The sequence below is a fragment of the Aspergillus candidus genome (assembly GCF_002847045.1).
Source record: "Aspergillus candidus strain CBS 102.13 unplaced genomic scaffold BDW47scaffold_5, whole genome shotgun sequence".
Lineage (NCBI taxonomy): Eukaryota > Fungi > Ascomycota > Eurotiomycetes > Eurotiales > Aspergillaceae > Aspergillus > Aspergillus candidus.
The window spans coordinates 48100-72370 of record NW_020194010.1 but is presented as its reverse complement, the minus strand read 5'-3'; the positions used below and the strand labels follow the sequence as shown (position 1 = coordinate 72370).

At 53.8% G+C, this 24271-nt stretch overlaps 8 protein-coding genes across 8 annotated transcripts; 5 read left to right on the top strand and 3 right to left on the bottom strand.

The window, feature by feature from the left end:
* Nucleotides 1–250: 250 nt before the first annotated feature.
* Nucleotides 251–2167, bottom strand: BDW47DRAFT_122748 (cytochrome P450; the record flags this gene model as incomplete). The annotated part of the gene is made up of 6 exons (XM_024815911.1): nucleotides 251–702; nucleotides 785–1387; nucleotides 1450–1518; nucleotides 1576–1678; nucleotides 1738–1854; nucleotides 1943–2167. 6 exons carry the CDS (start codon nucleotides 2165–2167, stop codon nucleotides 251–253), a joined length of 1569 nt encoding a protein of 522 aa, XP_024675190.1.
* A 935-nt stretch (nucleotides 2168–3102) lies between these two features.
* Nucleotides 3103–4397, top strand: BDW47DRAFT_64990 (putative pyroglutamyl peptidase type I). The gene is made up of 2 exons (XM_024819524.1): nucleotides 3103–3308; nucleotides 3413–4397. Exons 1-2 carry the CDS (start codon nucleotides 3198–3200, stop codon nucleotides 4142–4144), a joined length of 843 nt encoding a protein of 280 aa, XP_024675189.1. The 5' UTR covers nucleotides 3103–3197; the 3' UTR covers nucleotides 4145–4397.
* A 131-nt stretch (nucleotides 4398–4528) lies between these two features.
* BDW47DRAFT_99634 (MOSC domain-containing protein) lies at nucleotides 4529–5778 on the top strand. The gene has a single exon (XM_024820909.1). The coding sequence runs from the start codon at nucleotides 4553–4555 to the stop codon at nucleotides 5600–5602; it is 1050 nt and encodes a 349-aa protein (XP_024675188.1). The 5' UTR covers nucleotides 4529–4552; the 3' UTR covers nucleotides 5603–5778.
* A 408-nt stretch (nucleotides 5779–6186) lies between these two features.
* On the bottom strand, nucleotides 6187–9455 carry BDW47DRAFT_133643 (DNA-directed DNA polymerase POL5; the record flags this gene model as incomplete). Its single annotated transcript, XM_024817887.1, has 5 exons — nucleotides 8997–9455; nucleotides 8354–8924; nucleotides 7494–8281; nucleotides 7134–7436; nucleotides 6187–7077 (listed from the first exon to the last, which is right to left on the bottom strand). The coding sequence occupies exons 1-5, from the start codon at nucleotides 9363–9365 to the stop codon at nucleotides 6187–6189; spliced, it is 2922 nt and encodes a 973-aa protein (XP_024675187.1). The 5' UTR covers nucleotides 9366–9455.
* Nucleotides 9456–15754: 6299 nt separating this feature from the next.
* Nucleotides 15755–18605, top strand: nimT (putative tyrosine protein phosphatase MIH1). The gene is made up of 4 exons (XM_024820908.1): nucleotides 15755–16240; nucleotides 16337–16404; nucleotides 16466–16682; nucleotides 16750–18605. The coding sequence occupies exons 1-4, from the start codon at nucleotides 15987–15989 to the stop codon at nucleotides 17879–17881; spliced, it is 1671 nt and encodes a 556-aa protein (XP_024675186.1). The 5' UTR covers nucleotides 15755–15986; the 3' UTR covers nucleotides 17882–18605.
* Nucleotides 18606–18838: 233 nt separating this feature from the next.
* sld5 (putative GINS DNA replication complex subunit Sld5) lies at nucleotides 18839–19725 on the top strand (the record flags this gene model as incomplete). Its single annotated transcript, XM_024815910.1, has 2 exons — nucleotides 18839–19015; nucleotides 19075–19725. 2 exons carry the CDS (start codon nucleotides 18839–18841, stop codon nucleotides 19723–19725), a joined length of 828 nt encoding a protein of 275 aa, XP_024675185.1.
* Nucleotides 19726–19979: 254 nt separating this feature from the next.
* On the bottom strand, nucleotides 19980–23160 carry BDW47DRAFT_99622 (cullin family protein). The gene is made up of 4 exons (XM_024820907.1): nucleotides 22923–23160; nucleotides 22403–22789; nucleotides 20487–22333; nucleotides 19980–20403 (listed from the first exon to the last, which is right to left on the bottom strand). The coding sequence occupies exons 1-4, from the start codon at nucleotides 22962–22964 to the stop codon at nucleotides 20232–20234; spliced, it is 2448 nt and encodes an 815-aa protein (XP_024675184.1). The 5' UTR covers nucleotides 22965–23160; the 3' UTR covers nucleotides 19980–20231.
* A 148-nt stretch (nucleotides 23161–23308) lies between these two features.
* BDW47DRAFT_99621 (DNL-type zinc finger protein) lies at nucleotides 23309–24233 on the top strand. The gene has a single exon (XM_024820906.1). The coding sequence runs from the start codon at nucleotides 23353–23355 to the stop codon at nucleotides 23986–23988; it is 636 nt and encodes a 211-aa protein (XP_024675183.1). The 5' UTR covers nucleotides 23309–23352; the 3' UTR covers nucleotides 23989–24233.
* The last annotated feature ends 38 nt before the right edge of the window (nucleotides 24234–24271 follow it).

Genomic DNA, 24271 nt, shown 5'->3' with positions numbered 1-24271 from the left:
TTATCCCCCACTCCACTTCCACTCCTACTCCCTCTTCCACAGTCCGTGGCGGTCCAGCCACGCTACTTGTTTATTTTGTTGACTCGGTCTGAAAGAGGTTGTTTATTGACTCAGACTGAAGACGAGGTACCTCGAACATGCCATGACTATCACGCACTAACTGGATAAGGCGCACATACAGCGAAGGAGAAACAACAAGAAAATTTGGGAAGAAATACACCGACGAATGACAGAAAAAAAGAAAGAGACATCACTCCACCAACCCCTCCCCAAACGCAGCCAAATCAATCTCCGGCTGTCGGGACTTGTAAAGTAGCTTCACCGTGGGATTGCAAATCACCTCCGTGCCGTGCATGATGGACGCCGGACGCTCCGGTCCCTCGGCAAACTTCCAGTCATACTTCATCAGCAGGTGGGCCAGCATGATCTTGATCTCGTTCGAGGCGAAGAACCGTCCGGGGCAGGCGTGCATGCCGTGTCCGAAGCCGAAGTGCTCGGGGCTCGTCGTCACGAATTGATGCCGGTGCTCGCTGCCTGCTACCTGGCGCTTCTTGTAGAATCGGAAGCCATCGTAGGTCTGCGCGTTGGGGTACACTTCGTTGTCGTGCATGACGTGGGTCGAGACGGTTACGTTGGCTCCCTTGGGGATGTGGGTGCCGTCCGAGAGAACGACGCTCTTCATGGCCAGACGGTTCAACAGAACTAATTGAGGGAGGGGCCGGGGTCAGCGTCCGCAAGGGGGTGGGGGTGGGAAGAGGTTGAGTTCCCAGGAGGAAAGACTTACCGATACTGGCCGGGTTCACGCGCTGGCTCTCTTTCATCACGCTGTCCATCAGTTTCATCTTGGTCAGACTGGTCTTCTTCAAGACGCCATCCTCCTTGACGATCTGCCGGATCTCATCCCGCAGCGGCTGGATAAACTCCGGGTAGGCCGTCAGGTCATACATGACGTTGGTCAGCAGGTTGGATGTCGTGTGGATGGCGGCCATGGAAAAGCCGATCTGTGCGAGCGTCGCGTCGATCGGGCGTCCGGCGGCGACTTCGTCGATCCAATCCAGGCAGTCGGCGTGGGTGCGCGGGGTCTCCTCGGCCAGCTTGCCCTGTCGGATCAGCTCTCTCGTGCGGACCTCCTTCTGGATGATCTCCTTGGCCCGTCTCACGTCTCCGCGCACTTTCTTGGTCGATGGGAGGAACCACTGGACTACGGGGCGCAGGATGGACGGCCAGAGCCGGAGGTCGCGGGCGGCCATGAATCCGTGGATGGTGTAGTTGACCGAGATATCCAGCCACTCGGTGTCCCGGCAGAGTTTCTGGCCCAGGAACACGAGCGAGGACAGACGGGCCACCATGTGTGGGATCTCCTGGGCGAAGGTGAACGACTTCCATTCTGGATAGGGGTGCGGTCAGTCAAATCGGTGTCATACCCATAATGGATATGAGTCCTCCTACCTTCAGACTCGGGGAGGTAATCCTTCATCACGGTCGCCGTCTCCTGGGACAAATGGATCGTAAGTTGGCCTGTAGGAAAGCGTCAGTCAGCGGGGACACTACCGGAGCATGGGTATAGGTCCCTACCGAGGGTTTGGGTCAGCTTCTTGCTGATCACTTCCAACAGGATGCCATCCTTGTCAAGGCCCTCAAAGGCCTCGAGACCCGAGATCTTGGCGCCAAAAAACATCTGTGGTCGCTGTCAGATTCCGTCCCGGCCCGTGCCCCGGTGCCTTTCCATGGACATACCTTTTTGATGGCCTCGGTGGTGTTCAGATCCGGGTGGTTCTTCACCTCGTCGACGAACTGGGGATGCAAGACCACCGTCGGCATATGATCAAACATCATCTGAAACACGCGCTTGCCCTAATCAATGTCAGTCTGCAGTCCCAGTATCGCAGGCTTGTCTTCCGTTCTCCCCCTGTGAAGACAGGGCGCAAGATCTGTTGCATACCTGGCCAAATCCCGATGCAATGATCTCCTTGGCCGAAGAGACAAACTGCTGCTTCGCCTTGGAGTTGGATAGCCTCCATCCGCTCGTCCCCACGATGGGGATATTCCGGTACGGTAAGCCATCAGCCAGTTCTCGGTAGAAGCTGGAGACGACGACCAGCAGCAGGGTGACGGCCAACCCCTGCAGCAGGTGCGGGTTCTCCAGCACTTGCGCGATAATCGCCATCGCTGTGCTTAAACTCTACCGGTTGGGCGAAGAATTCCGCTGGTGGTCAGGATTCCAGAATGTCCGGAGAAAGAAAGCGTGAAGAAACGGCGTGAGGCAGGAGACGAGATCCCATCGCGACGGGATAGCGCTGCAAGCTCGAATATATAGCGAGTCTTATTGAGCTCGTCCCTCGTCCGCTCCACCCGGGTGCCATAGAGTCCCTCCTCCCCCCGTCCAGGCCGGGGCTTATAGGCTCATCATCCTTCGATTGATTGGAGGAGGCCCTTGGAATAGTGAATACGGGGATACGGCAACACGCAATACGCAATACGGTCGGGATCTATCCGACCCTGCTGAACAAGTCTAAGCGAGCAAGTCCTGTCTTCATCGTGACTAATTGGTTCTTGGCTTCCCCGATTGACCGCTTAAATTTCTCCAATTGGCAAAAGCTGTTGTCCGGTGTGGCAGCGGGAGGGGCCCATGGAAAATCAACCGAAGACGACGGGACTGTGTCTGATTTGCCCGCTGGGTAAGGATCGGCGGCTGCTAGGGACCCGAAATGGCATAGTAGGATCCCGCTGCTGGTAGGGAGGGTGGATTCCGGCTCGAATGGGTTTAGCGATGATGGTTGGGGAATAGTGGAACAGTCGCCATGCGGGTTGGGCGTTGACGATCGGCGGGATGGATGGTTTGGTGGATAGTTATAGATCAAATTGGACCTGTCTGATGGGGGTAACCGATAGAATATATACCATGATCCGACAGATTGAGAGGGAGATCACATCATCAAGATCGAGTGGAATATCAATCGATCAAGAGAATGAAAGAAAGAAAAAGAGAGGATCTCGTGACCGCTAAACCGGATGCGGATGCGCTGTTACTGCAGGCCAGTTGGGTCTTCACTCTTCATTCCTCAGTCTCCCAATCTTCCCCCCAATCTCTACCCAAACGCCTATATCTTTCTCTCTTGTCTCCGCTGTCTGTTCAAATCTAACGCCGCCGTGATAACCTTGCTCGACCTCTCCTGCTTTCCTTGAAATCAACCACAATGGGAGACTACGGCCCAAGTGGCGCTCTACCCCGCGCTCAACCCCCCAGCAATCCGCCGCTCCCATCCACCAGCTCCGATGAGATCTCCGTGCTCGTCACTGGCTTCGGGGTACGCACACCCCTTTCCTTCTTCCCCGCAGACTAGATCAGGACCTGAAACAATCCCATCTAAAGCGGAGAACTAATCCATGCACATGAAACGGTATCCAACAGCCATTTAAGACCAATTTCATCAATGCCTCTTGGCTCGTCGCTTCCTCCCTGCCGACCTCCTTCGACCTCCCCACCGCGGGAGGAGTAGGAGGAGCAGGAGAGACCACCTCTACTCCACGCAAAGTCTCCATCACCGTCCACCCGGCACCGATCCCGGTCGCCTACTCGGCCGTTCGCACCGCCATCCCCGCCCTCCTAGCCGAGTACGCCGACTCTCACGGTGGCCGCCAGCCCGACATCGTCGTGCACATGGGCATCGCGGCCACCCGGGGCTACTATTCGATCGAGACGCGCGCCCACCGCGATTCGTACCACATGTCGGACAACCGGGGCCAGTGTGGCTACGACGACGGCGAGCGGAGGTGGCGCGAGATGCAGGTGCCCGCCATGCTGCAGGCGGGTGTCGTCGACGACGAGGACGACAACGGCGATGGTCACCGTCGGGTGGGTAAAGGGTGCTGCCCCCGTCCGCCGGACGATGAGTTTCTGGCGCTGTGGAAGGGGTTCGCCGGGGAGGATGCCGACGTGCGGGTGTCGACGGATGCGGGACGCTACCTGTGTGAGTTTATCTTCTTTACGAGTCTGGCACTTGCGTGGCGGGAACGACGATCGCGGAATGTGGTCTTCTTGCATGTTCCGTCGAGCTGTACGGAGGAGGATGTGCGGGTGGGGAGGGAGGTGGCGGTCGCGATGATCAAGGCGGTGGTTCTGTCGTGGATTGATTCTCGATGAGTCTTTTTTTTTCTTTTTCTTTTCTGTCATGATGATGAGCCTTGCTTTCTTTTATGGTTTTGGATTGGCGTTTCATTGGTGGTTGGGGCTTGCATACTACTTGGATCTATATAATAGCATCACCAATGGCTATATACGGAGTCGGAGATTGTTCTCCCTCAATTGGATTATCTGGGCTGTCTCTGTCAGTATATCATTAATATGTCTGTCTGACCTATTCAATCTGCATGACCCGATCCTATTGCATTGAGTCCAAGTCCATGAAGAATAGTCTTGGCGCCTGAAGAACAAGGACCCACCTCGGCATTCGATCGATCATCCAAACCATCAATGAAATCCCCACACTTTTGACCTTCTTACTTCTTCATGCATCTTTCCTCTCCCCCAGGGAGCAGCTCAGCACACACAATGGCGCCCATCCTCGTCGCAATCTTACTCGCCCTTTCGGCAAGTTACTTCCTCTTCCCACGCCTCCGCCAATGGACCAGATACTACCTCCCTCTGGGTGCACCACCCCTGCCACCTCCCACCGAGATCGTCTCTCTCCGGATCTATCCCGTCAAATCCTGCCGCGGCATCCAAGTCCAGCAGACGCAGCTCCTAGCTCAAGGTCTCGACCTCGACCGTCGCTGGATGTTCGTCGACGCAACCACTCTCGAGTTCCTCACCATCCGCCAAATCCCCGAAATGACCCTCATCAACACCGCCCTCAGCCCCGACTCCTCCACCCTCATCCTCTCCATCGCCGGCCCTTCCACCACCACACCAATTGAAATCCCAACACGCCCCGACCAACCCTGGCTCGACGCGAACACCACCCTCGCAACAGGCGTCAAAATCTGGGGCTCCCTCACAGACGGCTACCTCTACAGCGCAGCCCTCACCGCCCCGTTCTCCTCCTTCCTCGGCCGTTCCGTCCGTCTCGTCTACAAGGGCCCCACGCCACGCATCGCCCAAGGGAACGGCGCCCCGCATCTCCTCGGCCGCTCCCAGCCCGTGAACTTCCCCGACGTGCACCCCGTGCTCATCGCGTCGGAGTCCTCCCTCGCCGACCTCAACGCCCGACTCGTCGAGCCTATCCCCATCGAGCGATTCCGGCCTAATATCGTCGTCCGAGGTGGCGTTCCCTGGTCGGAGGACGTGTGGAAGCTGGTTCGCTTGGTTGGGCCGGGTGGTTCTACCGCTACACCCACCAGTAAGGGTAGTGGAGGCCTCGAAATCGACATCGTAGCCCGCTGCGCCCGCTGCCAGGTCCCCAACGTGGACGCAGACTCGGCGCAGAAACACCCCGCGCAGCCGTGGAACACACTCGTCAGCTATCGTCGCGTCGACGAGGGTATCAAGTGGAAGCCTTGCTTTGGGATGTTGGGCGCTCCGCGCGAGGAGGGCGTCGTTAAGGTGGGGATGCGGTTGGAGGTGTTGGCGCTGGGGGAGCATAAGTATATTAAGGGGTTTTAATCTTTCTTTCCGGTCTTTGTGTTTTGATACGTCTTCGAGTTATCTTTGCGGGTGCATACTGACTGTGCTGGTGGGTGCTTTTGAGGGCGAACGCCCACTTCATGGGACTGGACTTGCGAGCGAGTTGGTGTTTACATTAGACTGCTGCACATATTATCTACATGCTGCATATTTCCTATCGACACTTCGTGATGCCATATTGTATAGTGAAGTAGAGATTGGCCCGGGCTATAGTTCAGAGAAGTCTTCGTGTTCGTCTTCGGTACATTATGAAGATGTTTGTCGAGATACTTATATATCGTATCTATTATCCTCCGCTTACCACCACACAGGCAGTCCTTGCAAGAACATCAGTCTGGCGCGTATGCGGGATATTTGCAAATAGTAAGAAGTTGTCTCCGCTTGGTCTGGGCTTATTCCGAGGGAATGAATATATTCCTGCTGAAGGGGTGGGGCAATACTCACTCCATAGCAGCACTACATCAATCCCATTCGGTGTACATGTAACCGCATAGTTCAGCACAATATTCAAATACAATATACTTGACAATACAGTCTATAAACAACTAGCTACTATATACAAATCACTCCTTCTGCTTGCTAGCCGACACACACCAATTATTCCAATCCGTAAAGAAAGAAGGCTGCACATGGCTCTTCCGACTCAACAGCTGATTCTTCCTCGTCTCCCCATAAACATCAACCACACCGCCCAGCGCCTGTCTATCACTCGCGGCAACGACCTTCACCAGCAGCAAACTCGCCTGGCTCGCAGCAGCCGCATGAGCAGCCGGCCCACTGTGCGACGCCTCAGCATGCACAGACCGCAGCAGATCCCATACGGGATCCAGCTCGTCCACGCGCGGCACGGCGGCCGTGCCCTTGCACAGCTTGGCGAACTCGCGCACGACGGCAGCGGCCTTGTCGGAGACTTGCTTGACGGAGGAGCGGCGCGTGAGGCGCAGAAGGGGGAGGAGGAGGTCGAGAGCCAGCACCTTCGTGTGGCATTTCTTGACGTAGATGTCGAGGAGGTCGAGAACGCGGTTCTTGAAGTTCACCATGTTGCCGCGCGCGTCCTTCTTGTCCTTTTTGTGGTTGTTGGCGTCGCGGCGCGCTTGGAAGACCTTCACCAGCTGGTTGTCCAGCTGTTCCATCGCGGAGTCGGTCATGTCGGAGTCCGAGCCGGAGTCGTCGTCGGCTGCGGCGAGGTCTTCGTCGCCGCGGCGTGTGCCGAGGGCGGCGGCCAGCTTGGCTTCGAAGATGGCGACTTCGGGGTCTTCTTCGTTGGAGGAGTCGTTGGAGGAGTCGTCGTCTGAGCCTGAGGCGTCCGAGCCTGAGGCTGCTTCGACGACTTCGACGTCGCTGTCGTCGGAGTCGGCGTCTACGTCAACGTCCATCATGTTCTCGTCGCCCTCCTCGTCTTGCTGGTCGAACATTTCTTGCTGTCCCGCGAGGCTTTCCTTCGCTTCGAGGATCTACATTTGTGAGTTTCTCGCTTGTATCGCGAAAGGCATAAGGGGAGGGTAAATACCGAAATCAACGAATCCAGCCCATTCTCGGTGACCTTATCCGCAAACACCCCGAACACCTGCTCGCTCATACGTCGGAAAAGCTGCGACTGCTTGGCTGCGAAACTCAGCAGGATTTCCACGAGCGCATCCGTCGCGTCCGACTTCTCCTCCTTCTTGGACTTCTTGTCGCTGAAGATCTTCGAGAAGCAGAAATCCAGCTCCTCCAGCATGGACACGGCGTCCGCGTCGCCGTTGTATACCTGCAGGATGGTCATCGAGTAGAGGAGCTTGAAGGCGTCGATGCCGCCGTCTTCTTTCTTGTCCTGTACGCAGTTAGATATCGTCTCTTTCTTGGTTTTGATGTATTGGTGAAGACTAACCATGCTGAACAGCTTCTTCAGCGACTTGAACGCGCTCTTCACCGACTCACGCAGCGTCTCGTCCATGTCGATGATGAACTTGCCGTACTCGCCGGACTTGGCCCCGTCGCGGATCTTGCGCACCACCGCGTAGGGCAGATCCGTAGCGTACTTCTGCTGCGCGATCAAGCTGTTCAGACACGAGTTGATCCTGCTGCGGAAGAGCTCCTGCGTCTGCTGCGTCAAGGGCGGCTGGGCACCGGACTTGGCGTCATCGGCGGCGCTGAAGTACGCGAAGCGCACGAAGGTGAAGAGGATCTGCTCGAGCACGTCCTGCGCGTCGTCGGCGTCGCTGGCTGACGCCCGCGACCGGACGATACTCAACAGCAGGCCGGCGAGGAACTGGCGGCTGGACGCCGCGGCTTTGACGTCGGTTGTGTCGGGGGACGCGATGAGGCGTTCCAGCCGCGGGACGATCTGGCGCAGAGCGTCGGCGTTGGCTTCGACGGCCATCTTCTCGACGGTCTTCGTCTTGGTGATCTGGTCGAAGTTTGCCGGGAGGCCATTGATGGAGGCTGCGGCGAAGGCGGGCTCTTTGGAGACGCGCGTTTGCAGGGCTTTGGTCGCCTTCACGGCCATGCGGTGCAGGAAGCGATCCTCGACGGCGAGCTGGTTCGTGAGACAGCCGACGAGGTTCTTGGTGAATACCAGAGAAGCCTGCTCTGGGGGACACTCGTTGATGACTTTGACGAAGAGGAGGAAACCCCAGTATTTGCGCTCGTCCGAAGAGGAGGAAGCGAATAGTCCGTCTAGACGTAGTTTGTTAGCTCACTCACAATCTACCATATCCACCGTGTGAATTGAGATTATAGAGTACTCACTATCGACAACCTCAACCCAGAAGTCCGCGAAACCCAGACGCGACCCCTTAGACTTGGTGGGAACAGCCAACCTAGCCAAGACGGCATCCCAAGCAAAATGAAGCTTCGAGTTCCACACCCCAGAAGACTTGGGCTTGCCCTGCTTCTCCTCCTCGGGGTCAACGGCCGACGACTCCTTCATGACCTTGGCCAGCTTGCTCCGCTCCTTGGCGTCGAGTGGATCGTCATGCTTCCACACCTTGCTGGGGAAGTTCACCTGCGGGAACAGGTCCTTGGCCGCAAGCCAGACGGACACACCCTCCGGGGTGCGAGCGAGGTCGTTCGAGCACAGGCGCTCCAGAGCGCTCTCCACGAACTTGGCTTCGGCCTTTTGCGTCGACAGCTCATAGACACAGCGGTAGATGATCCAGCCGCACTCCTCTCTGATCCACGGCTTCTTGTTGGCCAGCCCGAACACCAGATCCAGAAGCTTGGTCCACTCCGTGAACGGCACCTGGGGCTTGAACAAGATCGACGACTTGATGATCGCTTCTGCGCCGAATAGACGGCCGAAGACATGATCCCGTTGTTCCTATCAATCATGAGCACACCATTCCTTCATCATATACTCTCTCTGGAAAAAAAAAAACGAAGAGAAACGTACCTGACCAGACTCACTCCCCGAAGAACTAGACTGCGACTCCCAAATCCCCATAACACCCGCCACAGAGACATCCGAGTCCTCCCGCTTCGCGGAAAACACCTGCGTCAGGATCTCTGTCAGCGCGATGGAGAAGCCAATGCGCGCGGCCTTGCGGCTGCTGCAGAGGCCGCGGAAGAGCCGCTGCAGGGCCTTCTTGATCAGCTCGTCCGAGGCGTTCTTGTCCGGCGTGAACTGCGACACGAGCGCCTGGGCGGCTTTTAATCTGATCTCGTCTTTCTCGCTAGCGAGGTCTTCGTAGATTTCCACGAGCTGGGTGTTGACGTTGGCGAGCTCGCGGCGCCGCTTTTTGGATGCACCGAAGGGGGGCATTGTGGATGAACTTTTTCTGGTCGTTGATTCCCTCAGTGTATGTATGATGTGTTGGATGGAGGTTAATTCAATGGCTGTACATGGGGAAGCCAATTGAGAGGCAATTGGTGATTCGGTCGAGTGACATTGAATGATTCTGCCGGAGCGAAAAATTATGATATTTTCCTGATTGGGTTAGCGCCATCTGATAAGAGCGGCTGACCGCTTTGGGGAAATTGCTTCGCATCATGTCGCATTTTGGTCTTTTTGAGGAGTAAGTTAGAAGTAAATTCAATTGGATATTGGAGAAAGCTGTGTTAGGTCTATCATGTGGTATATTTCATATTGCCTGGTATATGCTATGGTGGTTATGTAAATCGAGTGCACGTGAAGATAACGATAACGAAGATATATATCCTGATTATCGATAAGTGGAGCATAACCATAATACATCTTCATTAAACATTATGCCCCAAGATCACTCTCATTCCTCCAGACAAGATACAGCATTCGTTTCAACTACCAGGATAGAAGGATCAAATAGAATGCCCTCCTCCACCGCCCGCTCAGCCAGTAACCCATCAAGACAAACCCAGCATGACATGATGGTCCAGTATCTCACACCATAACCTCATAATTCCCAACCTAACAAATGCCCAAAAAACCAATCCCATGTCTTACCTACCATACAAAGAAAATCTGCAAATCTCCTTACTCCAAATCAATAGTGTCTCCACCAGAATGTCTCAGGCACAGAACAGACACATACCCAACTGAAAGCTAAGACAAAGCTTGGGCCATCTTCTCTCCCCTTGGAATCTGCAGACGCTGCAGAATGACATCGCTTTGGGTACGTGGCTCGCAAGTACTGGACGGATAAACCTGCCGAGCTTGATCGAGCGGGGCGTGGTAGAATGGACTGGAATGGAATGACGGGTCGGGATGAAGACTTGAAAAATGCGAGTGCTCTGGTGGCGGGATTGATGGGCATGGTATGGTATGCTGTCACCTGGGGTGTCTGGCTATTTTTGGGGTGAGATATGAAGGGGTTTCCTGCAAAGGTGTTGGATATCGGTTATCATGTAGGGTGTATGGATACAGCGCCTTCTTAGGGGATGGACTGACCTTGTTGAGAGATCTCCGATGGTGTTATCATCATCTGATACCAATGTAGACACCAATGCTCTGATCGAGTTCAATCAATTCAAGCTGGTCCAGGTTGAAACTCAAAGACCACCCCAACGTCAATGAACCCTAATGCGAAACCCAGGGAGATCTCCCTAGAGAGGGGGAGGAATCTGCAGGCAGTAAGGTGTGTGGGGTGGCATTGCATTCCTGGAGCTGCAGAGCATAACTTTAACACAAGGCTGTTTTTATGGGGCTTGTAGTGGCTTTGGGTTGGCTCTAGTGTTGGTTGTGGTAGGAGGTATTTGGATCTCATGGTTAAGGTTGATTCTGCGCATAGGGTTGATTGGAGTATTTAGTGATGTATTGTTCAATGAGTATGTTACTGGTATGATGTGTATTGACTTAGAGATCATACGACTGAACGTCCATCAAGATATATATTGTCTGAGCAGTAGTTGAGCAGCAGCTGTATGTAAGTAAATAACCATACGAATTCGTCCACGACAGGGTGCCAGTCCAGAGTAGTAAGTACCGTAGCTGCATACAATCCAGACCCAGTCAATAAACTCAGACGACGCATGGAGCGAACACCTCAATCCATAGCATATCATCCATACGCTAAGCAATAAAGTTATCAACCAAATCAGTCAGTCGACCATTACCCAAGCAGGTAAAGTCCAGAAAGGGATAGACAAGTATAACACCCCTACAAGGGCCCCCCTCCCTTAACCCTAGATCAAGAACGCAGGACCATCCATCCACCCCTTCATGCACATCTTCCCCGTGGGATCTTTCACCCCATGCAGAAAAATCCAAGATCAAATAAGATAAAGTCTGGGGATATACATCGATCCCAAACCTTATCGCCGTGGGGAAGGCGAGGGACGTAAAGTCAAAATTATCGCCCGATCAATCTATTGATTGATATTCACCGAAGGGGTGGATTATTGACTGCCTGCTTTGGATTTGGATATTTACTAAGGGTGACACTAGGAAGAGTTTAATGAAGGGAGTGGTGGGCTGGTTAGTGCTTATCGATTGTATGGCTTAGTTGTTAGTATGTATTGGATGTTGATGAAGGGGTGAATTTTGTTTATTATGGAGTTGATTGTGCAAATGGATGTACAGTAAGATGCTCAGGATTGATGAGGGATGAAGCTTTTCGATTTGGATTATTTGAAAGATCGATAATTGTCGAAGGGGTATGAATGGGTTGGTTTCCACTGGCGAGGATGATATACTCGGTATTGACTATTGAGTATGGGATGGATGGAAGTAGTAGTAGTAGTAGTAGTAGTAGTAGTAGTAGTAGTAGTAGTAGTAGTAGAAGAACAAGGATGGAGTCACGGGACCACGCACAGCAGTCGTGTCACTCTCCGACCGTCAAATCCAACAGGTTTGTTTACCTTTCTCTCCTTCAGGTAGTTTCATCTCCTCACAATCAGCCCCATTGTTATTGTTATTGTTATGGTCATTGCATTATGCCTGCCACCTGCTCACCACGCCATCATCACAATGACAACACATACATACATGATTCTAGATCCGGACCAGCAGGATTCAAATCCCCCCCCGCTCTCAGTGTGACATCACCTGGACATCCCACATCAAGACTGGATGGACTGGACTGGATTAGAAACAACCGGTTTCACATTTCGCGCCGCCAACAAATATAGTTTCATGGAGAGCAGGGCAGGGGGCTTTCCATTCTCCAATTAGATTGCTGGTTGCTCGGTGTACCCCGCACCGAGTCTCGGTATTTAGTAACTTGTTCATGGATGACTGCCAAGCGGATTGGGTAGACACTGGTTGAACGAGGATGCTATTTGAGTATCTGTGAGAAAATCACGGATCGCTGGTATCAATTGATTGAGAAACCGAAGAGGGACTCCTATCTACGATGTACACTCCAATCTGTCCGTCGGTCAATCTGCGGTCTCAGTCACGTCACGGCGGCTCCTGCGAAGGATCACAATCCCTGTCGCATCCTCCTCGTCTCTTCCCCACTCCGCGATCGGGCGCCCCGAGATACGACCGTACTAGTAGAGTCCGGCGCCTACGATGGATTCTGCCCAGCCAGCCTGGACTCCGTCCCCGATCGCATGTTGTGGGTGATCGCACGGTGATGACCCGCCGCGAGAATCGCATGCGCTGGTGGACACGGTGGACCACCATCCAAACAAGAGAGCGATCATCAGTGCTGTGCCAGCCAAGATCATCTGCGTAATACCGACGGAAGAATGACGGCATCTGCCCGGGCGCGTAGGATCAGGCTGCAGATAGGCTGGCAGCTAGTTTGGCGCCAGCGGCACTAGACTAAGGTCGAGACCCGAGTGGGATCTCGCCAACTCAGGCCCATCCCCATTTGTGGCGGAGCTGAGATGAATATTGAATTGTCGGGGGAAAAAAAAGAGGCGGTTCCATCTACTCCGTAGTGGGAAGGATAAGATAATGCAAACTAACTACTCCGTACTATGGGGCGTGTAAGCCGCGATCGCCTGGAGCTCCGAGCTGAATGAATGCCCAGGCCAGCTCGGCCGGCGTCGACTCGAACTAGCTTCCTAGTTCTGGCCAGTCGTGGCGGTGATTGAACTAAGATGCGGATCCTCTTCTTCATCTTGGAAATGGAAAACCGAGGGCTGGCGCCGTGCTCGGCCACACACGTGCAGATGGATGTGAGGCTCGGTCATTCTGACTCAAGATGTGCGATCGAGCGAGAGCCGATCGATCAGCCTCAGCGAGACGCGAGCCATTTGCTCCATCTAACTAGTACCTACGTACGGGGAGTCGTACGGTCATTGTCCGACTGGACCCAGTTTCCCACTTGCTCTGTTGGCCAACGTGAGGGTGACGTTGCGGTTTTGTCCGGATCAAACGGAAGTCCGAACAAACCTGCCTTTCGTCGAACGAACGGGTTTGTCGAAGGAAGGTGGAGAGACCGATCGGTCCAATGCGGGGCCTAACAATCATGATCAAGAAAGGATGAACAATCGTATCAAGAAGGGATTAATATTCCATTTCAGGTCTTCAGCAGAAAGGGCATTTGAAAGGGATATCCTCCCTAGCTAGGAGTGATGGTTCTATCCAGGTAAGGGCAGCGATGCATGCATGTCTGGGGAACAGCGCAGCGGGAGGACAGTGCTCAACAATGTCGGTAGACGGCCTTGGAACTCGAGCAACCATCTAAATTAAGTCGCCCAGAGGAGGAAACTCGTGGAAAGAAAGGCTATCACCGTCCATCGCCGTCGATCCGAAATCGTAGGCGAAGATAAACGAGAGTCCTGACCCGTACAAAGCCATGTCCATAATTCGGCACCTAGGGCATGTGTGGGCGGGTCCCAGCTGTTCAGCAGAGATTACTGGATTGGGTTATACCAGTGCCTATCCAGGATCGGAACTAGTTTCCTTTGGCAACGATGCCTTGATTTCTGGGGATACCTGAAGTAGGTATGTGGTTGTTGGTTATGTGGGATGGGGTCGTGAATGAAGGGTGTCCTCCGTCCTCCATACGGATACAGGTTCGGGCATCGGGGATTTTATATCCCAGGTTTGAAAGGCAGTAAGGAAAGCAGGCCGGGGTGAAACCGTACCTTACGGATGACACTTTTTTTTTTTTCTTTTCTTTTCTTCTTTCGTTTTATTTCGTTCTTGATTCTCGTTCCCTGGGACACCAATACCGGACAAGCTCTTTTTCCCGACTTGGTGGAGTCGGTGGAGATTCTTATTAGATGCGATCTGTATTTTTTCATCTTTTTATGAGAGGATGATAGGTCGTTTGCTGGAACAGGACAAGAACAATCGGCACACACGGAAGATATTCTATATTATTGGTTTTATCTTATTTCATTTTCTCTTCCAGTATTATCTTATTGTATTTTATGTATTTCAATCCGTGATGATTTCTGTCATTATTCCGGTTGAAAGGTTCAACCTCAACTCCGGCACCAGGGTCAATATGAGTCTATTCCAATTGGAGAAGGGATGTATCAACCTCGCATATGCCAGGAGAGTCAGTTGGACGACGAGTGGACTGAACGGAATTTCCTCGGATCCAGCGGTGACTTGGTTTCCATAGCAGACGGTGAACCGGTCAGAAATACCTGTATATCATTGATTGAAATAAAGATGTCAGTAACCGGAACGACAGGAATGACGAACGAATCAGGTAAAGAGCCAGAACAAGAAGGAAAAAAAGAAGTCGACAGGCACGATGGAGACTGATCCCCAGCGTGATAGGCGAAGGGTTGCTGAGCAGCGAGGTTAGCGTTGGTGAGGGCGGCAAGGGAGTCCGGGCAACGGAACTGGTACCTGCTTGACTTAGTGGTTTGCTGCATGGAGGAGGTACCTTTCTGTCTGTACTGTACCTGTAGTATTTGTACCATACCGTATTGCTTCATTTGATAGAATATCGAAGAATATACCCAAGTTGGTCTCGATCGGGTCAATTCATCTAGTATTCATTTATTATTATTTACTGATGCATTCTCGTCTCTCGTTTCAATATTTCCAAATCAACTAACATCAGGGTTGAATCAATAGTGCTTCCGATTCTGCAGTCGAGATCTGTAAACCACATACCCGGGTACTACTATACAACATACACCATCCATACGGGATCGCTTAAGCTCTTCTCGCAACCTGGAGATCCCTCCCCACTTTGGCGTTGCCATTGCAACAAGCTCATCCCTTCAGCTTCACCTTTTCTGTCTCGCCTTCCTTTCTTTCTTTCTCTTCTCTCTTCCTCTTCTCTCTCGCGAATCCATTCTCCTCATCTTCTTTAAGACCTCGCCTCCCGCTTCATTCATGCTGGGTGTCTAGATCTTCTTCCGACTTGCACCCAGCCCGGTTCCTCCGCAGTCCTCTCTTCGCATCGGTAATTTCTCCTCCAATGCATTAGCGTCTACAGCCCTGCTGCTCGCTGCTCTCCCCTACTCATTGCTTGCTGCACCTGATTATTTGCTGCAACGGACGGAGGTCGTAAGAGTTGGGACCACTGGCTAATCATCCCGTTGATCTTAGTAGCCCCTCCCTCTGCCCCCTCTACCTCTCCTCCTACCTCTCCCCGTTCGTGGATAAACCTGATATCGACCATTTCCCTCAAAGCGCCGGTCATGGTGCCTTAGACGCCGGTTCCCCGCTCCGTCATCTCTCTCCCCCTCACCTTCTCCACTCGAAATCCGCCCCAGACGGAGACCGGCATTTTAGAAGCCCTCTCCGCACCGAGGAAGTCTGGGTCTCAACACTCGGCGCTTGGAATCCTCCAGACGGAGAGAGAACGAGAAAGAGAGAGAGAGAGAGAGAGAGAGAGAGAGATTCCTGAGAGAGGCCGATTCTTCAGCTGCGAGCGTGCATCCTCCCCGTGAACTCAAAAAGAGTCCCCTGCATATCGGCCACTGTAGCATATGCCAGATAGATAGCTGCAACATCGCAATATTCTGCTCGTGCCTTGCATCACTGGTTCATTGCGTTCATCGGCCGGGAAATTAATCCAGGCCACCGATCATCTCATCCACCATGGAACACTCCTCCCCACTGGCCGCCATGCAGCCGCCCTCCATGCTCTTTGGCCACTGCTTCCGTCCCGACGCCCCGACGTCGTATCCGACTTATAGTCCCATGGGCGGCCTCGGTTCCAGCCACTTCAACTTCAAAGACTTGTCCATGAAGAGACCCTCCGCCGACTACTTTGATGTGAAACCGGTTCGGGGTTCCTCTCCAACGGCCAGTCTGGCGGCCGACTTGTCTCAGAATTTCCACATCGATCAAAGGTTTGTCATTGTCCCCGTGCCTGGCTGTGCGCGAAGACTTCCTTTGTCCGCTTCATGGACATCATCTCTGAAAGACCCCGCGCTGACCAAAACTAGCCCCCAACTGGCTACGCCACGACGGTCTTTGTTCTCCTCGAATCTGTTTGGGCATGGCAACATGCGTGGTAAGATCCCGAGAGCGACCTCGATCGACCTCGCCGGCCGCGGGCTAACCCGTATATATAGAAGAGCCGATGACCACCCCTCCGCTCCCCTCATCCTCACCAGCCCCAGGAATGGACGTCATGGACATGTCCCCGCTACCCCACAAGCCATCCTTCAACGCCCCCGACGTCGAGATCCACTCCCCGACGTTGGATTGTTCGCCCATGGACACTCCCGTCCGACCGTCCTTCTCCGCCCTGCAGGATTCGCCCTTGGTGGCCCAGAAAGATGGTCTAGAGTAAGAGAACACCTGGCTGGAAAAAAGGAAGACGTGTGGGCATGGGTCTAATTGCGTGTACGTGCAGGAGGAAGCGTCCGACGTTCTTGCGCCCCTCGTTGGCCAAGACTAAAGCCCAGTCGTTTCAACTGGGCATGTCGAAACCGGCCCCCGAGAGCCAAGCGCCCCCCTTCCGGTTTCAGAGCCGCGGGGCCGCCAAATCCTCCCTCAGCACGTCCGCGTCCCTCGAGGACATGTTCCACGAATCCCCACAGCGCGAGCGGCCCATGTTGCGGAACCACTCCTCCAGCGGTTTGGTCGCCCACGGACGGCTGCGACCGCCCTTGAGTCGCGAGAGCAGCCATCGCGGCAACGCCTCGCCCTCTGCCGCGTCCATCCGCAAAAGCTCCCACCCTCTGATGCGCCCCCGCAAGAACCAGTGCCGCCGGTCCTTGAGTATGTTTGAGAGCCCCGACGAAGTGATGACCCCAAAACAGGCTAGTTATTCTACAAATGCACCCCTACAATCGATCAGCGATATCGATAGTTCCCCTAGCCAACAGCTGCCGCACTCGATCCCGGAGGACCAGTCTGATTCCCTGCCGCGGATCAGCCAGGGTACTCTGGTGGAGGTGATGGACGGCAAGTACAACGACCGGTTCGACAACGTCATGGTGATCGACTGCCGGTTCGAGTACGAGTACGAGGGAGGTCACATCAACGGGGCGGTCAACTACAACGACAAGGAGTATCTGGCCGCACAATTGTTCACCAGTCCCAAACCGCGCACGGCGCTCATCCTGCACTGCGAGTATTCGGCGCACCGCGCGCCCATCATGGCCAAATTCATCCGGCACCAGGATCGCGCCTTCAACGTGGACCACTATCCCTATTTGACGTATCCCGACCTCTACATCCTGGAGGGTGGGTACAGCGCGTTCTTTTCGGAGCATCGATCCCTGTGTTATCCCCAGAACTACGTCGAGATGAACGCCAAGGAGTTCGAACACGCCTGCGAGCGCGGCCTCGGCAAGGTCAAGCAGCGATCAAAGTTGATCCGTGCGCAGACCTTTGCCTTTGGCCAACAGTCCCCGGAGATGGAGGACAGTCCGACCGGCCGGTGCCGGAATCCCCCCAGCGACCGCCGTCTGCTGGGATCACCGTTTATTGAAAGCCCGGCGGCAGGTCGCAGCCCAGGACGGCGCATGCTTTCTTATTGAGCCACCGATCTGGTGATGTAGGATGTCCCGGGCGTGACCCTACTTAGACCCACCGCCGTTTTCACCAGTCGGGCGATGAACAGAGCTCCATTTTTCGAAACACTCGTGGGAACTGGAACCCAACCGCGCCTACCAGAAGCGCAGGCCCGCCCCAGTCCCTTCCACTCGCTTGACACTTTCGGATTTGTGTTTTATTTCCCTTTTGTTTTCGGTTGGCTGGATGAGATTTCCATATTTTGACGACACGACAAAGAACGCGCCTCCCTTGGAGAGGACGCATCGAATTTACGACGGGGAAGAACCCGACCTAACGACCCCCAGCCACTCTCTCAACCCTATTTTTTTCCTATGTTTTGAAACGAGTTTCCTACGTGATTCTTCTCCGGCCTCGATCGGACGATTTACGATACCTGGGCATCTGGCCTTCCCTTTCTTGGAATTTTCCCCTTTCCCTTTTTTCTATTTTCCCCTACCGTCTTTTAATCCACGCTCCCCCCTTTCTGTACACCTCTGCGAGGGAGAAGAGTCCTGCCGTACGAAGTACATACGTGTACGGCTCGTCGAATCGACGATAATCACCATGTGTGCGTGGCAGCGGGTTTCGAAGCTATTGCTGGACCGTCTGATAGAGACGGTTTAATATGCCTCAGTGTCCGCGCAACCCTGTACATAGAACCGCCATGGTTGTCCCGACGTGGGAGACTGGAGCAAGACCTTTCCTTTGTTGGAATGGATATGAATTCAACTTTGGACATTTCACTTTGTTCTAGTAGATCAACTTTTGACCTCCAACTAGAGTAGATCGCAGCTTAGTAAAACGCGCTTATCGCCGATAAGCTATCCACAGCCTGAGGCATCATCCTTCTCCGCTTTCTCCGCCGAATTTCTTTGATTTTCGCGATTCTCGATCTCCACCTCGTTCATTCCCATCCATGCAATCCATGCAGACATCCCACCATGGACATCGATGACATCCTCGCCTCGGTCGACCAGCCCGATGCTTCCACCCCCCAATCCACAGCCCTCGACCACCAGCTCCTCACCCGCTTCTGGATCGCCGAGCGCGGCGTCTCGGAGCTACTACCATGGCCGGCTGGCCTAATGGATCGGACTATGGAACGAGTCCGACGACAGGTTGTCTTCAATTACAATCATGATTACTATTCTCCAGAGTCTGACACTATGTGACACAGATCGAATCAATCGAAGACCTCGCCGCCTCCTCCTCAGACCCTTACTCCACCACAAACAGCAACAGCAACAGCAATAACAACCCCACCCTCAACCTCAAGCTCTCCATCCTCCAAACAGACCTCTCCAGAACCCAATACCTCGTCCGCTCTCTCCTCCGCCACCGTCTCTCCAAACTCTCAAAACACAGCATGTACTACCTGCTCCTCGTCTCGCCCGGTCCTTCCCCATCCTCCCCTCAAGACGACAACGAAATCGATGACCCCCACCCGCAGGACTCCATCCCGCCTCTCCCCTCAACCCCCTCAAACCCAGATAGTGCCGCGCCGCTCTCCCCGCAAGAACTCACCTTCCTCCACGCGCACCAATCCCTCCTCGCCAAACACTACGCTTCGTCTTTCCTGTCTTCCTTCCCGCCCCAGCTCCGCAGGTTGGATGACAATGCGGGCGGTACGAGTATGGTGCAGGCGCCTGAGACGAAGGAGGTTGTTTTCGTGAGGTGTCTTGTGGATGGGGTGCGTGTTGTGGTCCCTGCTGCTGATGGGGGCGAGGATGATATCTATGCGACGGCTATGCATGTTGGGGATGTGGCTGTTGTTAGGTGGGAGGGGGTGAGGGATGCTTGGGGGAGGGGGGAGGTCGAGGTTTTATAATGTTTCTTTTGGACTTTTTTTGGCTTTTATATATCCTATATCCATTGATTTACCTATTTGTTTTGAGTTCTTATATATTTATTTGGTTGGGGTTGGGTGTTTGCCTGTGTATGGTGCTAAAGTATGGTTTATATATAGTATACCTACCACTTGTATAGAGTTCAATAGACTTGGCTTTACTTATTACGGAGTACTACCTACTCAAACACCTCATGTACATCCTACTGAAAATCAATACGTGAAGTCTCATAATCATTCATCTGCATCCCTAGATAAAAAGCCCATCAAAAAAAAGAAAAAAGAAATCAAAGAAATCCAACACCCCATAGTGAATCCCTACCCTACCTGCGCCCTCCCTCACCGCTAAATTCAATTCAACCCAGAACCCCGCGCCCAAATAAGATAAATACGCCAAAGAGGTAGAAAGTGGTCGGAACTTGACAAAAAATAGACATGTAGAAAAGTTGGAAAGATGATGATGAAGGAAAGAAAAAGAAGATGGTAAATCAAGCGATATATCCATACGTTGGGGGATCTTCACCCACTCGCTCGAGATACTCCCGGTCGATCAAGCTTTCAATCCGTCGCTTGATCATGTTCACGTCAGGGACGAAGCGGGAGGAGAGTTGTCCGAGGACTTCGCTCATGAGTTTTGAGTGGGGGAGGGTTTTGCGTTGTCTGGTGGTTTGTTAGTTAGTTATAAATTGCTTTGGGGGCGGAGGGTGTTTTTCTAAAGGGAAATGGGAAGGAAGGGGACATACTTCATGATTCGAACAACAGCAGCTTCAATACTAGCCCCCCGCTCCTCGTTCATCTTCTTCTCCGTCTCCTTGCGCTGATCGTTGTTCTCGACTTTGTTGGCGCTGCCGCTGACGACGCCAATACGGACCTTCGTGAACGGGCTCTGGAATTCGTGGTTGAAGAAGAAGCGGTCGGTGGGCTTCACCTCGCGGCTCATGGGGTCCTTCTTGAGGACTCGTGTCTTGGGCGCCACGGCTAGGGATTGCAGGTTGCGGATGAGATCGTGGTCCGGGATGCGCGTGCGGCTCTGGATTTCTGCAAAGGTGAGCGATTCGCCTGGCGCGACGTCGTTGAAGAGCATGAGGATGATCATCGCGTAGGTGGACACGTTGAGCTCGTGGCGCTGGGTCTTGCCGTTCGGGCGCTGGAAGGTCGCTCGGATGTCAACTGTGCCCATGCTGGCTTGCCAGGAGAGTTTGCGGCCGCTGTGTTTGCTGAGGTAGAATTGCTCAAAGCTTTGCTTGACGGATTCGACTTCGCGGGGGAATACGCAGGAGAGTTGCACTTCGTCGCGGGTGTTGGACATGATTTCCATGGGCCACATTGTGCTCGTGAGCACGTTGATCTCGAGGTCGACGGGTTTGCTGTCCTGGCTGGCGCTCTTGCGGATGTGGTCTTTGTAGTTGGAGGTTAGGTCCTCTGAGATGGTCATGTCTTTGAACATGGATTCAAGACGCTGCGTGAATTGGTTGCCGACTTCCATTTTCATCTTTGAGATCATCTGTCGCTCGGCGTCCATGCTGGCGGAGCGTTTCATTAGCAGACGGCGGGAGAGGTGCTTCTTGTAGTAGGCTTCGAAGAGGTCTTTGTCTTTGATGTAGCGCAGGAGGGTGATGCCGTTGTCGAGGAGGGCGTCGACTTCGCTGTCGGTCTTGCCCTTGATGCCCTTTTTCAGGTTTTCGTCGAAGAATAGGGAGAGGTGTTCGGAGCTGCGCGGGTTCGAGTTGATGAAGTCTGAGAAACTGGTCGTGATGGCGCTCTGCATCACCTGGTCCGACATGAAGGAGTCCACCCAAATGGCGTCGAACTTCTTCTTGAGAGCCAGGATGTCGTCCACCCATTTGATCGCCGACGTGGTCTGCTGGTTCATCGGCTTCTCCTTCTCTTTGGCTGCTTTCTTGTCTGTTGGTTCCGGAGCCGGGGCCGGGGCGGTGGCTAAGGTGTTGATTTCCTGGCCCATGTCGACGATGCACTTTTGAACGACCGCGGTCAAGGGCGCCTTCTTGCTGTCCACCCGTGAGCTGAGGACGTACACACTGCGTAGGATATCCAGACGGTCTTGATCGAGCATATTCCGGACCCCGGTTCCCTCGAGATTGACGACTTCGGCGATGTTCCGCTTGATGAGCTCGTTGTCCAGGACCTCCTTGATTTTAGATTCCGACAGCGTCGACAGCGTCGAAGCGCAGCGCTCTTTTTCCTCCGTGATCCGTTCCATCGCTACCTTGCAGAATGTCGCCGCGTCGGCCGATTCCACCAGACGCTGGCCCTCCTTTTGGTAAAATGTCTTACTGGCCTCGAGGAATGCCGGTTCGAAACTGGTCAGGTAGAGCTTGGATGACTCCTCTTCGGTGATGGTCTCATAAAGTCCCTCGAGCATGTAAATGCAGTGCCGTATCAGCGGCCTCTCGATGATCTGGCCGGATCTCTCCAACTGGACCAGAAAGAGAACCGTCGACTCCAGTACATCGGCCACCGTCGTCTTCGTGTCAGGACGGACCGGAGACCGTAGCACGATATCTCGAAACAAAGCCATGGACGCAACATAGATTGATGGTTTTCGGTGATCCGCCACGACTACGCGATCCTACGGAGAGAAAGTCAACGGAGTCCGGCGGGCTGCGGGTCGTCTGCCCACAGGACAATCGATACGTACCATGTACATCAGAACATCGGTAATCATTCCCATGGAGAGCTGATGGTCTTCCCATGTTTCCCGCAAGACGGCCAAAAACCTCTCTCCCGCCGCTCGCCGTTCATTTGCCTGGTCTTGGATATCCAGCGCATCTTGGGCAAACAAAAGACTGGGCGAGATGGCGGCATTCACCCAGCTCCGAACCTCCGTTTCCAGCCATTCCCGCTCCAGTTGTTTCACCCGTTCGTAGAGGTCGTGACCCCGCATGGTCACGATGATGTTGTAGGCATTTCGGTAGAGTTGTTCGAAGGAGAGATCGGAGGCATCTTTCGTGTGGATCCTCTTTAACGAGCCCGATAAGGCTTGCCAGTTCGCCTCGAAATCGTCCCCTTTACTCGATGCGAGACCCTGCTCATGTTGGTCAGCTGTTGAGCTCGGTAGGGGACATCGTCAAAGGTTTGGTGGAGTGACAGGTGGCGAACGCGGGGTTGCCTGAAATACGGCAAGAGACCATCAGGACAAAGAGACTATGCACACATACCTTCCGTGGAGCACGGATCTTTTGTCTTGCTCTCATCGCCATTTTCGACAGCTCTGGCAAACGGCCATTCACTGATTCACAGCTGGGTAGCAATGCGCGGGGTATAGCGAGTCTGGAGAGATAGATACACAGAACAAAGACCTGAAGTCAAGGAGGGATGAGAGGATGAAGGAAGAATAGGGAGCACTGGCAGAACTCCAGCAACACCAAGCAAAAAACAGTGAAATGGAGAAGACAAGTGAAGGAGAAAGAGAGATGAAGATGAATTGATTGTTTGGTTTGATCCCGCGGAGAGACGCCCGGATCAAGGTAAGTCCGGCGCAATCGAGATTCTGCCGTCATTCTTACTCTTCATCTTCATCATCTTCTTCATCTCTCTGTCTCCTTCTACTTCTACATCTACTTCACCTATTTCTATATCATCCACATCATGCGCCCCGCAATGCCCCTCTCCCAAGGCCTCCGCCTCATCTCTTCTCTCCCCCGATCCGCCATCTCCCGCAACGCCGCACGACCTCTCTCCCACCTCGCCTTCCGCTCCCTTCGACCCTCCCCAGTCCCATCCCAACGACCAGCCACAAGAATCACCATCCCCTCAATCGGCAGCGTCCGCACCAACTCCTCCTCTCCCTCCTCCTCATCCGAGACCGGCGACCGACCCCTGACAGACCGCACCAACGACCCCGCCACCGACGCTGAACACGAGCAAGCAAACCGCCAGCGTCGAGAACAGGAACCCGCCTACCAGATCACCTTCACCTGCAAGCCATGCAACGAGCGCTCTTCGCACCGCATGTCCAAGCACGGCTACCACCGCGGCACGGTTCTCATCCGGTGTCCGACGTGCCGCAGCCGCCACGTCATCAGCGATCACCTCAATATCTTCCTCGATCAGAAGAGTACCCTCGACGATATCTTGGCGAAGCAGGGCGATAAGTTGACGAGGGGCTATGTGGAGGGCGATATGGAGTTCTGGGATGATGGGTCGTCTACGCCGAGGTCGCAGTCTGAGACTGAGTCGGAAGGCTCGTCTGGGTCGTCGGATGGACAGGGCAAGCTGGGTTGATTTGATTTCTTTGATGGTTGGGTTCTGTTTGGACTTGGACCGTACTCGGTTGGTGGTCCTGGCGTTTGGTCGATCTTGCTGTCGTCGTTAGCGCTATAGAAGGGTTTGCCTGCGATGTTGATACTGGGGATGGATGCCTAAGCGCTCGAATCGTGATATGATGACTTTGGGGCGTTATATACATGGCTCTCAAAATTTGGTTTGGAGATCGGCGATCAACCTTTACACTTCTCCGTGACTTCTGTACTATAGACAACTCTCTATTCATGTGGATATATACTCT